General features: G+C 30.3%; 1 protein-coding gene across 2 annotated transcripts; it reads left to right on the forward strand.

Moving 5' to 3' along the window:
- Positions 1–589: 589 nt before the first annotated feature.
- On the forward strand, positions 590–5,614 carry LOC139527197 (cellulase/esterase CelE-like). Of its 2 annotated transcripts, none has more exons than XM_071322520.1 (2): positions 590–731; positions 4,415–5,614. In XM_071322520.1, exon 2 carries the CDS (start codon positions 4,467–4,469, stop codon positions 5,508–5,510), a length of 1,044 nt encoding a protein of 347 aa, XP_071178621.1. In that variant the 5' UTR covers positions 590–731; positions 4,415–4,466; the 3' UTR covers positions 5,511–5,614. The 2 variants fall into 2 exon arrangements, with proteins under 2 accessions (XP_071178621.1, XP_071178622.1); XM_071322521.1 differs by lacking the exon at positions 590–731 and adding an exon at positions 2,241–2,445.
- Positions 5,615–15,934: the final 10,320 nt, after the last annotated feature.

Genomic DNA, 15,934 nt, shown 5'->3' on the forward strand with positions numbered 1-15,934 from the left:
GTTTTGATCTGAGCGTCACTGATGAGTCTTATGTAGACGAAACGCGCGTCTGGCGTATTAAATTATAATCCTGGAACCTTTGATAATTTATTAAGCCATTTTCAACCGATGTTTATGGTTTGATCACATATTGTGCTATAACACCAATGCCCCAGGTAAGACTGCAAACATATTTAATCCCGCCACACTTATTGCTGTATATTATTTTTCTGATTCTGTCTTTATATTTGATATAGATTTTGTCGTCTTTATTATATTCTGGGCTTTGAATATTTAACTCAACAGCACTGAGGATTTTTTTTCAAAACCTTGAATCCTGTGCATTAAAAGTGATACCTTTAATGTTCTTAGTCATCTTTTGAGAAATATAAAATCGTGATGACATTAAACGCCTATTCAAGGTTTGACCAAACATTTCGTTTCAGTTTCATTTAACGGTATCCATTTTAACGCACCAGGTGCTTGTGCCGACCATTATTGTCCATTCAAACTAAAAATGCCATAAATAAAAATGTGCATTGCCGCATTATGTGTTTTCTTCTAAATTTATTTAATGTTCAATTTAACATGCTCGACAACAGAATCATACGGAACAAGGCATTTGTATATATTAATTAAATGTAACGTTTATTTCAATGTGGGAATTATATGATATATAAGGAGATTTAGTCATAAGATGAGTACAAACGCAGATTTTTCTGGACACAAACAGTTGTAAATTCATAACAACGGTAAGTCGGATCTTCTTGACAAATTTAAGGGATTTTCTACCCTAGGAAAAGATGACCGTAGTTGTATTTTACAAAATACATCTGAAATTTTAGTGACTCAATGCTTTCCATCTTCATTCTTTATTTGGCCTTCTTAACATTTTAATTCTAGCGTCACTGATGAGTCTTTTGTAGAAGCAAACCACTCATCTGACGTACAAAATCTTAGTCCTGGTAAAGATGACTTCTTTTTACTTTTTACATTCGAAATAGACGATTTAATTTGCCATTTATAATTTTTCGTTCATAAATATTTTGAATTATCTGTAAGAATGTTTTTGGTTAAGGACATATACCTCTTAGGAGTCAAACATTTCTAGAATCACACTTTTTCTAACCTGTTTCTTTTGTCAATTATGACTGCAAAAAGTAATTGGTGAATAAATAAGCATTTCAGTGCACTTGTATTTTGCTACGGCCTTTTGAAATTACAAAATTTGAATGATTTTTCTATTTTTATCAATTTGTACCCCTTTTTTGGCTATCGTCATGAAAAAAACAATCAGTTTCATAATTAAACATTTTTCTAAACTTTCACTAAAGTTGAATTGTACCAATCTGAATAAATTTGACTTTTTGTGTTTTTCGCTTGTCAAATTTATCATGCTGTCAATTTAGTATTTTCCCCTTTATTTAATTAGTACTAAAAGCATATGATTTCAATTTCTTTGTTTTAAATCATTGAAAAAATACATATCTAAGAAAATTGAAAACAAAATTAAAATATGGAATGTACATGTTTCCGGTTAAATCCTTTCATGTACCCCTAATCTACTTTCAACATTTTGGCTAAAGAGACTGACTTGATTGGTTATAAAATTTGAATAATTTATCACTCAAAACCTACTCATTCTAAATACTTTTATTCACAGAGTTAAATTTAATTGTAAATGTCTTTTTTTTTAAATTCACTGATATTTTCCTCTCGAATCACATGTTTTGGAAATAATTCGAGAACGAGATTTCAACGAGACTGAAACTTCTAAAGAATACATTTTTTTGTATAACTTTTTAGAACCATAAACTCTTAACTTACCGTGGTACTTAACACTACAGGGAGATAACTCTGTAAAGTCAGCTAAACGTTTTAATTACGTTGTCTTGTAAAGGAAATATTAAGCTTCTCAATGATCAAAATTGGTGTTTCTCAAACTGCTATATGACCAGTGTATTTTTTCTGATATAATGGTTGGTTCAAAATTTTTGAAATTTTTATATTTTTGTTAAAGGGTCAAAGTAAATACTTTGTCAAATGTTTTATCAAAATCAAACGAGCCAAATTAATTTAAGTGAAAGTGTTGGATACCACCTTAAATGTTATTAGTCATAATGGAAAATAACGCCTTTTTTCGTGAACGATCAAATTTTCGCAATAAACGCAACCAATTTTACTGCACCAGATGCAAATTTTGACTGATGTCTTTTTAAACTGGAATTGCATAATATAAAATGTGCATTTCTGATTTATGTGTCATTCTATAACTTATTGCTTCATGTCTAATTTAACATGCACATACACAAAATCATACGGAACAGCGCATATAAATACATATTAACTAATAGATTGCAATAAAGGATTTATATGATTTTTAAAAGAGTTTAGCAATATTATAAAAAAGTGCAAACGCGTACACTGATTGTGCTGGACATTTAAAGTTGAAGGCTTAAAACAAAGGTGAGTAAATTCTTTTTACTCTCGAATAAGTACAATTCATTTTAGGAAAGTGGGGAGTTCACGTTTCTGTATTCTTTTTTATCGCTCATTATTTTGTATTTTTAAAAAAAGAACTTTTCTGTATTTATTTGACAAATGTACATCAGGACATTGTCATTTACAATAATCAGTATATTTTATCTTATTCTGTAATTTTTGCATTCATTCTTTATATTTTAGCACCCAAATTATTCTCTATTCTTTCTTTTGCCTATTATTTCTTATTCTGTAACTTTTTTTATTTTAACTAGCATGCATTAATATAGTATTTTAGTATCTTCCGTAATGGGTTAGTTAAATGTATCTTTTAACATTACGCATTTCTTTTTTCAAACTACTAGTAACACATTTGATTCATCATTTCAATTCCGTAAGATAATCAGAATGTATCCTGTAGTATGTTTATTTCAAGATTTTTACACATTTAACTATGTTGAATACATAAATATTAATTTGTTGACCTGGATCGTAAATATATATATATGAAGATGTGGTATGAGTGCCAATAAGACAACCCCTATTCAAGTCACAATTTGTTAAAAGTTAACTATTTTAGGTCATTGTACGGAATATTAGTTAACAAATAAGAATCATAATGAATTTATTCATAGATTACTTTAGCTGTTATTCAGAATTTTGAATTCTCAATGCACTTGAACTTCGTATTTTATTTGTCTCGAGTGTCACCGATGAGTCTTATGTAGACGAAACACATATCTAACGTTAAAAACTACTATCCTGGTTTCTATTGTAAGCTCATTTATAGCACAGTTTTGAAAAAAAACCTATCTTTATTCAAAACAGTGTCATGAGGTCATTCATGGCACAGTTTTGAATAAAGATAGGTTTTTGTGATACTTACCGACTCGAATTCTTTTTAATTCATTTTTTAAGGATGAAGGTGATAAATGATTTTTTTTTGTATTGTGTAGAAAATTCCAACATTTTTTTGCAAAAACTTTTTTTTTTGGACGTCAACCTGTAAATTAAGAAATACAAAAAAACACAGCTTTAAGTTATAGTAATGACTGTTATAATCTAAAGTGGAAACTGATATTAAAATTTTAACGATTTTAACGATTTGCACTAGATGAACAAGCACCATGTAAGTCCTCGAAATGATTTTGCTTGATTAAATATTGTATATTCATGTAAATATATATATATATATATGTAAAACAACCTTGTCGATATTCCTAGGCCATTGGTGTCAACATATAGCAGTTGTTACTTACAATAACGTTTTTATTTAATTGCCTATAACATTTTACCTATGATAGAGGTCACGAACATTATTTGTATAAAATGTAAAGAATAGAGGTGGATTTGTGACATTTTTACTTATTGTGTCTGTTCGTATTGGTCACGAATCGTTATCGATGTAATGGAATTGAATGCGACTGTCATACAAGAGGTTTAGCTAGCTTTAAAACTAGATTTAATCCACCAATGTTTACATAAGAGAATACATGTACCAAGTCAGGAATATGACAGTTGTTATCCATTCGTTTGATGTGTTTGTGCTTTGATTTTGCCATTTGATTAGGAACTTTCTGTTTTAAATTTTCTTCGGAATTCAGAATTTTTGTAATTTACCTTTTTTTGTATTACTAATATATAATCAAAGGCAAATTTACTGGAACTCAAAGACAACAATATAATGTTCAATCTATAGTTATTTGTCTTTCTGTTACTTTTTGATTGATGTCTAAATTCTTACAATACTAGTATATCATATGGGAGAAGACTAACATAGAGGATTAATGCATGATGGTGGTTAAGGTGGAATGGGAGTGATTGAATACGTGGAAGATAATAGACATCAATAAGCCTTTATTTTTGTACGTACATGACCTTTTCTTTATTTAAGATTATTTTGAATTCGAATAATTTCTGCTATCCAACAATAATGTTTTTTTCTTATATATAGTGTCCTATTTGAAGTCACACAGAGATAGCATACAGACAGGCGCCATACCAAGATGATTATGCTTTTGCTAGTGGTCCTCTGCTCCTTTAGCCTAGAGGTAGTATTTGCTTCAAGCAGCCCAATTTCACCACAGGATTACAAAAATGTTCTGAAACAAGGATTTGCAACAACATATTTTGAACAATTAAATTTTGACGAAGTTTACGACAAAAAGGACATCGAAGATGTTGCTGAAAGAGGATTCACAAACATAAGATTACGATGCAGACAAGATCTTGACGGTTCTAATATGACAGACTTTTTAGCTAATTTGGAGACGGTTGTAGATGATTGCCTTAGTCTCAATGTCACACCTTACATTTCTTGGATAAACCAAGCAGCGGAACTCGATGCCACTGAAGAATATCGACAAGGTTTTTTGGATTGGTGGAAAGCTGTTGCAATACAATTAAAGGATAAAGATTACACAGTATCATTTAACTTATTCAATGAAATTGACACAGATAACAGCCTACGTAAAAACGCATCCAGCTACAATGATTGGACTCGTTCTGTCATTGAAATCATCCGTGAAACAGGTGGCAATAACGAGAAACGTATTCTTATTCTTGCATCTCCTGAAAAATCTGCAGAAGGCCTACAGAAAATAGACCCGACAATTTACCAGAATGATACATATTTGATGATAGAAGCCCACACATATGCAGCAGGACCACAAAACGTATTTGAGAATGGTACATGTACGAGTTCCCCTCCAAGCTGTTGGACAGGTGATGGTGACACAATGGGTAAAAGTCTTGTGGACCAAAGCATAGAATTCGCAACAAACTTCACAAGAGACAATGGTATTGAGATCGTCTGGGGGTCATGGATGCCGTTTGACAGTACATCAGGAACTTTAAACCAAACAGAAGTGATTGATTTTAGTACCTATTTTGTTCAAAGTCTTAAAGATGCGTCAATTCCTTGGTCTTTGAATGACCTGGACAAATTTTATGATATCATGGAAAGCCAGTGGAAAACAGAGTTATCAACCATCAAAGGGCAGGAGTTTAATACGACACTCGTATTGGACGCAATTGTTGAAAATATGTGATTTGATCTATTTTAAAAGGCAAAAATTTGCGAGTTGATAATATAACGTGCAAGTTGTTGTATGCCTGTGAAAAAATATTGATTAAATATAACTGTAATACTATTGAACTGTTTTGTTAACTTTCTTGTTTCATTGAATTATATCCTAAATCTCCCTTATTCTTGCTAAAGCGATGAGTAACCAAAATATTGAAAAGGAAAACAAAGACAATATTATTCAAGACTATCAAACAATTGACATGACATTTGCAAATACAAACGAGAATGAAAGTTAAAAAGAGGACAATACGAATTCACATAAAATATCATGAACATAATCAGATGTTGAGGATGGCTATTTAACACCAGCACTGTTTTTTCTCTCGTAAAGTGTCTCTTAGAGATTTCTTTCTTATCTAGCAGTGTATACTAGTCAACACAATAAACGATACAAGGCAATGTATTATACATACATAATGAAATTGGATACACTACACCAAGGTAAAAAATTGACCAATTGATCTAAATTTTATTGAGTATTATTTTTTTTATTAAACTTTTTATTTAAGGCAAAAACGCGATTTGTTTTTGAATGTTTTCATTGGAAAATTTATCAGTGTTTCCTTTTTATTGTATTTATGATAAATTGGAGTTCAAACTTGTGTATCGTTTCTTTTGATGACTAGTATATTTAATTTTGCATACATCAATTATCTCTGGAATAAAAATGATACATACTAAAACGAAATGGCTAACACAAAAAATATCGACTGATCAGAATTATTTAATTGACTGCGAAGTTAAAAAAATGTCGCAATAAATTATGCAATTGAAAAAAAGCAAATTACCAATCTTCCATTAATTTAGGTGTATAGGTTCTATATTGAAACTTACTTTTTTTTCCCCAAAAAACAGTAAACAATAAAGAAAATCAACCAAAAAGAATACTCTGTCAGGATAATCAAATTCTACTACCATATGTGGGAATAGTTAGTAGTTAGAAGTTGGGAACCGTGACGTTGTATATCACATAGGTTATTTCTCTGCTTTGATTTAGATTATAACACAATGTTGACTGTTTGACATTTTATCCTATTATGTCTGTTTGTTTTGTTCACACATCGTTGTCAATATAATGGAATTTTATGAGACTTTCATACAAATAAGAGGTTTAGCTAGCTATAAAACCAGGTTTAATCCACCATTTTCTACATAAGAAAATGTCTTTATATAACAAGTGAGGAATATGACAGTTGTTTGATGTGTTTGAGCTTTTGATTTTGCCATTTGATAAGGTACTTTAGATTAGATGAATAAAAGACCAAAATAAAGAACAAAGAGACAAGAAGAGCACGCACTACAGAAAGTAACCTAGCAAAAAAATAAGACTTTTAATATGAATATAGTTAGCAGGAGGTATATTAAACATAAGTTATGTTAATCAAACTTTAAAAGGAAATATTAGTTTACAGTTCTTTCTTGTTTTAATAAGGAAATCTTAAACGGAATGATTGTACTTACAAAATGCATTATATTTGAATTTAGATCGAAGAATGGTAGAAGGCAAAGAAATAACAAATCAAATTTTCATCTTTGTTAAGTACGCATATAACATTAAACGATATTTTTTGTAATAAACAACTAATCAAAACATAAAAAAAAAAAAAAATCAAATATGCAACATTTAGAAAATCTAACATATCGCCCCAAATAACCGTTAAAAATCTTTGTGGATGACCTTTAAATGAGAATAATAACGTATAAAAGCCAGTTAGATGACTATGTGACAGACAAGTCACCCCCTAGGAGACATGCTGTCCAACATCGGTATGAAAGCCGATGAAAATTAAAAATTATTCTTTCAGGGAAACCAACTAGTGGTAATCTAAATTTATCAAATTTTGAATAGAAATTAACCAAAAGTTACAAAAAAGTGATGGTACAAGCTAGTTAAAAGATAACTTACATGGGGATGCAAACCTTAACAATATAATTGTCAAGATTAAATGTCTCGGGACGTTAGTTTAAGCAGTTATAGACAACCACACGACCTTCAATACTGATCGCAACCCAGAAGATATAGACGACTATAATAGCCTTCACACGATAAAACTTTTTAAATATTCAAACAAAGAAAAGTAGTTTTTGCCTTAATTTTTACAAATCAATAAACAAAACAAAGCCCACACATAAAACAAGGAAAAACCAACAAAAATGGAAGTACTCACTACTGACTTTAGACAAGCACATATTTAAAGCAGTGGGGTTAAATATGTTTGTAAGTGCTAAATCCTAGGGTATAAGTATGTAATAGTTCATTATAGGAACAAATGCAACAATTTAGTTTGAAATGACTTTATCCATCTGATCGGCGCGATTCGTGTTAGTACTAGCTGCAGTGTTTAATAAAAGGAACCAGACAAAACACAGGAAGGAGTACACATTAGTGTCATACTCGATATGTGAAAATTGTCTTTAAGCGAATATCTCATTATGATTGACACTGTAGACCAACCACATGGTACCAACCACCCAGGAGACAATATTCTAGTATGATTTTTTGTGATTATTTTTAGTTTTTTGTTTTGTCATAGTATTGCAGTTCAATCCATAGAATGCCATTATATTCTAAACGATTAGTTCCGTTTCTAATATTCTGATAAAACAACACGTTTTGGTTTAAAGATTGGAATCTATATGACGTTGCGCACGATGTTAGTACCAAATTCATTTTTCTATAGCTTAGCATAAAGATAAATACGTAGACTGGTCAGTCCAAAAAAATACAGTGATTTCTGATTCAGTTCATTACATTAGACTTGAAATTAACGAAAAAAAGGGACCAAAATTTAAATCATAGCACTTAATTATCCCAACGCAAAAACATAATCTCCAACGTTTCATTATGGTACAAAAGATCAGAGTTCCGTTTCTTTCCTACGGTATTTTTTCTCCGATCGTCGTTAAAAACAAGAATATTGCTATTAATATTGTTATTCGAATGTTCAAGAAAATAAGTATCACTGAAACCGAAATCCGGAAACTGTTATTTTTGAAAACGGTTTGAAAAATGTACAAGCATATGCAAGGTAAGTATATTTCGGGTTTGCGCATTTATGCCGTGAAATTGATTAAGCTGAGAGGAAAAATATTTATTATATTTTGAATTTGTTTTTACTTTTCTCCCGGTTCATATTTTTTTGCCGGAAACCATGCGTAAATTTTTTATTGCAATGACTTCAAAAAGACTAGCCATCTTGTCCCGACGAAAACATCGCTGTATTTTCTTTAAGATTGAGGTTTTAACCAGCTGTCTATCAAAAAGCACAGTGAGATCATAGCAAATGAAACGTGTCGGTAAGTGTTTTTCTATTTGTCTTTTTAAACAATATAGTGTTTAATATTTTTTCTTTAGACAACAAGGTTTTTAGATCGTTTCAAAAAGTGTAGCCGTTTTGTCCAAACTTTCGCAAACCGTAATAGATGTCATGCTCTGGTTTTTAATTTTATATCGTAATTAGTATTTCCAGTTCAATTCGAATTAAAATAAAAATACATGTTTAAGTTACAATACAACCGATGTATGTGAAGGAATAGTTTAAGTTTAAATTCAAATGTTGACCAAATGAGATTGATGTAAAAATAAAATACATCGGGATTTTTTTTTTTTTTTTTATAGCATATTAGTTTTATATGAGGAACGTTGTCCATCTGCAAGTTTAAATCGTCAAAAGTAACATATATAATGGTATAATTAATTTGTTAATAAAATAAAAAAGAGAAAAACCACTGCTGGCAATTATAACAAACAAAGGATATACATATTGTAATGCCACAAAAATGCGGAAATGAGAATAAACATGAATCCCGGAAGTTTAACTTCCTAAATATTTTGCGACAAAGAAAGCCAAATTCCGAAACAGTGGTGACATCTGGCTACGCTTCTTTACAGAGAAAGGGAAGTATGACCCGAGCGATAACGCTGTATGGAGTTTGAGAGAAAGCATCAAGTAATGATAAACTATAGAAAGGAAACGGAAACGTGAAGAAATGCAACAAAGTATTATATAAAAATGTATAAATATGCAAAAAATGGAGAATATGAATTCAAAATCTGATTTATATCAAAAATAAATCTGTGTGAATTTGGAAATGTATGTATCAGATTCATTAAATTGAATGTGAAATGCTGTCGAAAGGAAAATTACCAAAAAATGGCCTGGAAAGACTGACAACTCCTGTTGAAGAATATTCTTAAAAAAATATATATATCTATACGACCGCTTTGAGTTTTATTTCTAAAACTATGCATTTTTTCAGACTTATTTGGAGGAACGTCGTGAAATGTTAAATAGTAACAACATCGTGCGCAACGTCATACCTTTTTACAAAAAAGTGAATGTTTATCAATTTAAAATAGAAAGTTAAGAACAATAGTCAAGTTCTAAAATACTAAAGAAAAGTTATCATTTTGCCGATAATCAATTTTTGTCACATACTTCTCTCGAAATTTATTCTATATCAAACATACTTACCGACTGCAATTTCGATCCTTTTACTATTAATTTTATATCCAGTTGAACATACAATTGTAAAGCCAGTACCAAGTCAGTCATACGACAGTTTCATTCCTTCCGTTTGTTTTACATTTAAGTTTGTCAATTTTTACAGACTTTCCTTTTCTATATTCGACCCCATGGGATTCGGTTTGTTTTTGTGAAATTTTTTAGGATATCTATGAAAAAGCTGTCTTGATACTGTAGCATATTGTCTGTGTCAAATAGCGTATCCAAACCTCGTTTATAATACTAAATAAATTACACATATCATCTGTTTAGTAAGCAGTTTAGCAATTTTTGTCCTTTCAAAGACGTTACAAATATTTTAACATTTAATATGTGAAACGGTGGATTTACCAATTCATCATTATAATGCATTCATACATGTAAGAATTTCACTCGTTTTACAAATGAATTCTTTCACTTAATAGTTTGGTACGCTAAATTAAAACAATGTTCATAGGAATGAATTAGCCACTTTACATGAGTTTTTTTTTTCAATTTGTTTAGAACTTATTTGATTTATGTAGTTTTTCGTCGTTGTCGTTTGGGCCACAACATATAATCTTATTTTGGAAGTTTATATCACAGTTATTTTACTTTCCATACGTTTGGTGTGTTTGGACTTCTAATTTTGCAATTAGAGAAGTCTTTCTGTTTTGAATTTGTCATGAAATTTGGTTTTATTTGATATTTAATTTTCAAGAGTCAACTGGTTTTCCTTATAACAGATTTCTTATCCTTAAAAGGTGTCCATGACGTCAGAAAAACAAGTATAGGCAACAGTAGTATACCGCTGTTCGAAAGTCATAAATCGGTTAAGAGAAAACAAATCTGGTTTACAAACAAAAACATAGGGAAACACATCAACTATAAGAGGAAAACAACGAAACAACAGAAACACTGAAGTGCAACAGAAAAAAACCGACAATGAAACACACACAGAAACGAACTATAAGATAACAACTGCTATTTTCCAGACATGATACGGGACATTTTCAAGTTAGATATATATCTTAGTTGAATAAAGTATACTAGTATGCAGACTTTTAGTTTAACGTGACTTTACTCGTATTAGTTCCCTTGGTTTCACAGAAATATTTCTGATCATTTGGTCATCAATGCTTCGTTACGTATTTCAACAAAATGAAAATGGAGATTCCAGACAGATTCACGGGCTCGCAAAAGTGCAAACCCTGCAGGAACTAACTCTAAGGCTAAAGAAAGATTTAACTCGAACAAATATAAATAAAGAGAGATAGTGGTAAAAATTGTTTAAAAAGTAAAATCACAAAAATACTGAACTATACTGAAATAGGAAAATTAAAAAAAGGAAAGTCCTTAATCTAAAAGCAAGTGAATTGTATTTAATTGGAAGGAAAGTAAAAGAAGGAATTATTGACAATGTGAATTTCTGGTTAATACCCCAACAAGAGTATATTTCTTCCCACACTAGTGTTTACAGATCTTCTTGCATTGCAAGTAGTTGAAAGAATCTTGAATTATTCATGTCAGTTGTTTTACATGTTGTCATTTCGGAGCCTTTCATAGCTAAATATGCAATATGTGTTTGCTTATTGTTGAATATCTTAAGTTGACAAATAAAAGGTAGAATTTGTCTAGTTTAGTCTAATTAAGGATTGTTATGTCATTAACATTCATTTCGCGTGAAATGTTTTATGAAGTTTTAGAGTATAGTCTAATTAAATGTACTTTTGTGAAATGTGCGATATATAAACTCATTACTGCCGGAGGCTTTGCAGCTCACACAACAACATACTTATCACACAGAACACGAAAATATCATGGCAAAATCATACAAAGAGTGTATAAATCATAATAAATGTTAAGGTCACATTCGACATCATATTACCAAAGACTTTTTTTCTCATTGTACAAATGAAAAGAGCAAACATAATAATCAGATTCAAGTTTTCAAGGTTCGAGATTGTAAAATTTATGTTTATCTTCGAAGACACTTAATTTTATTTTTCTTGACTCATTTTTATTAGTACAAAGAGAATATATTAATATATTGATAGATATTAAAACATTGTCAATAACTTTTTTTAAGGGAAGTATGCTTTTAAATGCTGTTATCAGTAGCAGTAAAAAAAATTTAAAACCTACTTGAGCAAAGTGAAAAAATATTGGAATTTCCTGCTTTAGTTTAGCATATAATTTTATAAAATATATAGGTATCCTTGTGAAAAAAGCGTAGAAATATCTGAAATGAAATTAATGTATATCCTTTCACATTTTGTGAACATAAGAGTATCCATTTCATGATCAGGATTTTCTGATTAAAAAAATAATTATGTATTCAAGTATATGGATCACTTCACCTTAGGCTGTTCAATTTCATTATACTAACAATTGTTTTATTGCATTCTTTAGTACAACATGTTCCCAACTCCCTTTCCAAAAGTGTTTTTTATTCCGATGGTATGAAGTGATGTTTCGGGTGATTGTTTTTTCTACGAATACAATTTATACAAAACAATTACATTGACGAGTTATTTGAAGTTGTTTTAATTTTCATTAAGAACAGGATAAAGCAATTTTCCATCGACCGGAGTGACCGACATCAACCAAACATTATAAATTTTAGCGACAAAATCTAGATCTTCATGCTGTGTGTTAAGTGGTTTTCGGTTTAATCGTTTCATAGAAAAATACTTTTATCAATTCTATAGTTATTTTTATAAATCAATTCAACGTTATCAATAAAATCATGTGTATATACAATTTTGTCAGTAGAGAACTGATTGTTGACGGATGTGTTTTCATATTTTTAAAGTAGAAATAAGGAATCTTCATTTTATACACTTCTAATATTATTCACCAGGATAACAATTAGGACACTTGTTTAACTCATAGTTGTTGTACCTAGTAACATTTTGACAATTAAATCAGAACTAATAATTTGAACATTTAGCTTTAGCAATACTGTTTGGCATAAATTGACATGACTTTGGGCAATACTAGTAAATTAACTGTTTATAACTAAATTTGGAATTTCGAGAATTTTCTTATCCATGACAAATTACTTAAGATAAATATGGAGTTTTGCATCCAAATGCTCTTCAACTTCGCACTTTTTGCATTTTTACCCGTTTTGATTCGAACGTCACTGATGAGTCTTTTGTCAACTAACATCTAACATACACAGTTTTAATCCAATTGTATATGCGTAATTATTAAATAATACCATTAAAACAGCCCTAATACTACCAAAACGGCATGTGTCATACTGGTGACGTCGTCCTGGTCATATAAATCACGTGATGTATATTGCTTTTCGGCCCAGTCCAATATTTCCAATACGGACTAGCAATGAATCCTGAATTACATGTAAACATATATTGAGCATGTAATTCAGGATTCATTGCCAGTCCGCGTTGAAAATATTGGCCCTATATTCACATTTGATGTATGTAATACAGCATTCAGAACAAGTCTGTATTGAAAAAGTAGGATTATTTAATAAAGGTGTTATGAATTGGCTGTTTCTGTATTGGCACTGGTATAGATTTTTGGTCATCTGTATTGGCTCTCGACCCTACGGGTCTCGAGGACAATACAGCAAACCTTGAATTTATACCAGTGCCAATACAGAAACAGCCAGTGTATAACACTTTATCACATATTTGTTACGAATACGTCTGGTTTTGCATATGCAATAACCTCAAAATTGCCCGGGGCAAAAAAAACATATTGATATTGTGCCCTGATTCTAAATGACGTGACGTCACTGTGTCCTTAACGACACGTTTGTTATAAAATGTTTTTATCTTTCATTAAATTGTTATAATTGACCTTTGTTTCTCTTTTCTGCAGAAATTAAATATGTGCTAAAGCCTCGAGGCCGATATGGGAGTCTCGGGATGATACCAGGGCCAATATGGAAAAGGGCATGTTATAATCTATACATAGTATTTAACGTCTGAATATAAGCTTACGATAAATCTAACGAGGTGATGCGTCGTATAGGTGTGATACAGTACACTATAATATATATTATACAATAAGCAGTACACAAAACGGTACAACATCACCAAACAAAAAATGGTAAAATCATGAACAAATGTTAATTATTAAAAAATATTAAATATTAATTATTTCGGATAACTAAACCCGTCATAACTAAGATGTCAAATTATTCTCATCTTGACAATGTGGAAGTTGAACTTAAATAATAATTAATCTCGTTATTACAAACCAATACGCTTTTAAATATTTTAAATATTGATGTTTGGGAGCAATTGTGTTATATATCAAAATTGTAAAGAAATAACTATGTCAATAACTACGTATAGCTCTTCAACTATGAAATAACTATGAAATAACTACGTATAGCTCTTCAACGATTTTCGGTACTTATACATCTTCGGATTTCACATGTTTGGCTTTGAGCGTTCCTGATGAAGGTAAATCCAGAAAAGCGCTTCGGACGCAATAAATTATTAAACGTGTTGTTTTATATTTTTCAATCATCTGAAAGTTCAACATTTTCTTGCATTCCTTTATCAGTGACTGCAGACTTACATTTCCTTAATTAGTGTATTTGAATGATAAAAAAAATATTGGTGAATTACTGCGAATAAATAGGTTTAAATTTGATAGCAATATAAAGATACACTGTTTCCGGTAAAACAATGTATATTTAAGGAATGACTGTAATATTTTGAGCGTCTTTGAAGAAATAACATAAAAAATGTTATAGTGTTATTTTAAATTGTGCACCACATTTTTTATGTAATTTCAAATAGACAGAAACATTTTTACAGTCATTCTTAAAATTTTATTTCAAAATTTCATTTTAAGCCTAAATAAATAATGAAAAAAACGTTAATGACGTCACGGTAACATGTCTAAATATGTCTATGAGCTGATAAACCTAACACTGTCAGCTAATCGGAAGACAAGTTATATCCAAATTAATTATATTCTTTTGCACATCAGGTAATCTTATTATTTACATGCATATTTTTAAAAGATTGAATTGATAAGCGGTTTATATGGGTTTTAAACATCGGTAAATTACTTTCGCCTTAAATTATATGTAGCTAATTGGAAAACAATATCCCAATGTGTTTCCTTTGCTTTACTACCTTTACAATCAATATGCAGCTCAACATTATCTAATCCTGTTATTTTCATTGTTTCAAGTAAACGCACAAGACTAGTATTAGTCATAAGTATAGCTTTCATAGGTCGGAGATTTAGTATATTAGATGATTATCAAATGACTAGTATATGTGACGCTGGATCGGCTTAACCGTCGTAAACACATAGATCACCCACTGTTTTGATGTGTTTCGTGTGGGTAGTTTTTAGTGTTCAATATTGTGTTTTGAATACCGTTGTTTGTCTTTTGGTTTTTATTATATTTTTTGCCTAGGTGTTAAGAGTTTGATTTCGACTTTTGAGTTTAAATATCCTTTGGTATATTTCACCCCTCTTTCTCAGGGAAAACACGTTCACATTTATAGTGAAATAAATATCCTTTTTTAGTACTATAAATCATATTATAGCTTCATATTGAGTTTTTTTTTATATTATTTAACGTAATTGAGGACCCAACGATTCGCTCGTGTATGTAACAATGTTTTAGATTTTAACGAGAAAATTTATTTATTACTGAAAAATTATTACACCAGGGTTTTCGATATCACAAACTAGTCAAAACATTTACTAAATTTTAGCATCGGTATAAGGACATCATTCGTAAATATAGCTCAACATGCAGACTTCTTATACGTTCAGATATTTCACATCCAATTTTTTATGGAAATATTCTTTATAAATCACAAAGGTGTCAGTATTCACCTTAAAAACTAACAAAACCTTTGAATATACTTATTAAGAAGGGATATAGTTACGA

This window comes from Mytilus edulis, chromosome 6 (assembly GCF_963676685.1).
Source record: "Mytilus edulis chromosome 6, xbMytEdul2.2, whole genome shotgun sequence".
Lineage (NCBI taxonomy): Eukaryota > Metazoa > Mollusca > Bivalvia > Mytilida > Mytilidae > Mytilus > Mytilus edulis.

Excerpts from the sequence above, each read along its gene's own strand:
- LOC139527197 (XM_071322520.1), top strand. The coding sequence starts at position 4,467 with ATGATTATGCTTTTGCTAGTGGTCCTCTGCTCCTTTAGCCTAGAGGTA.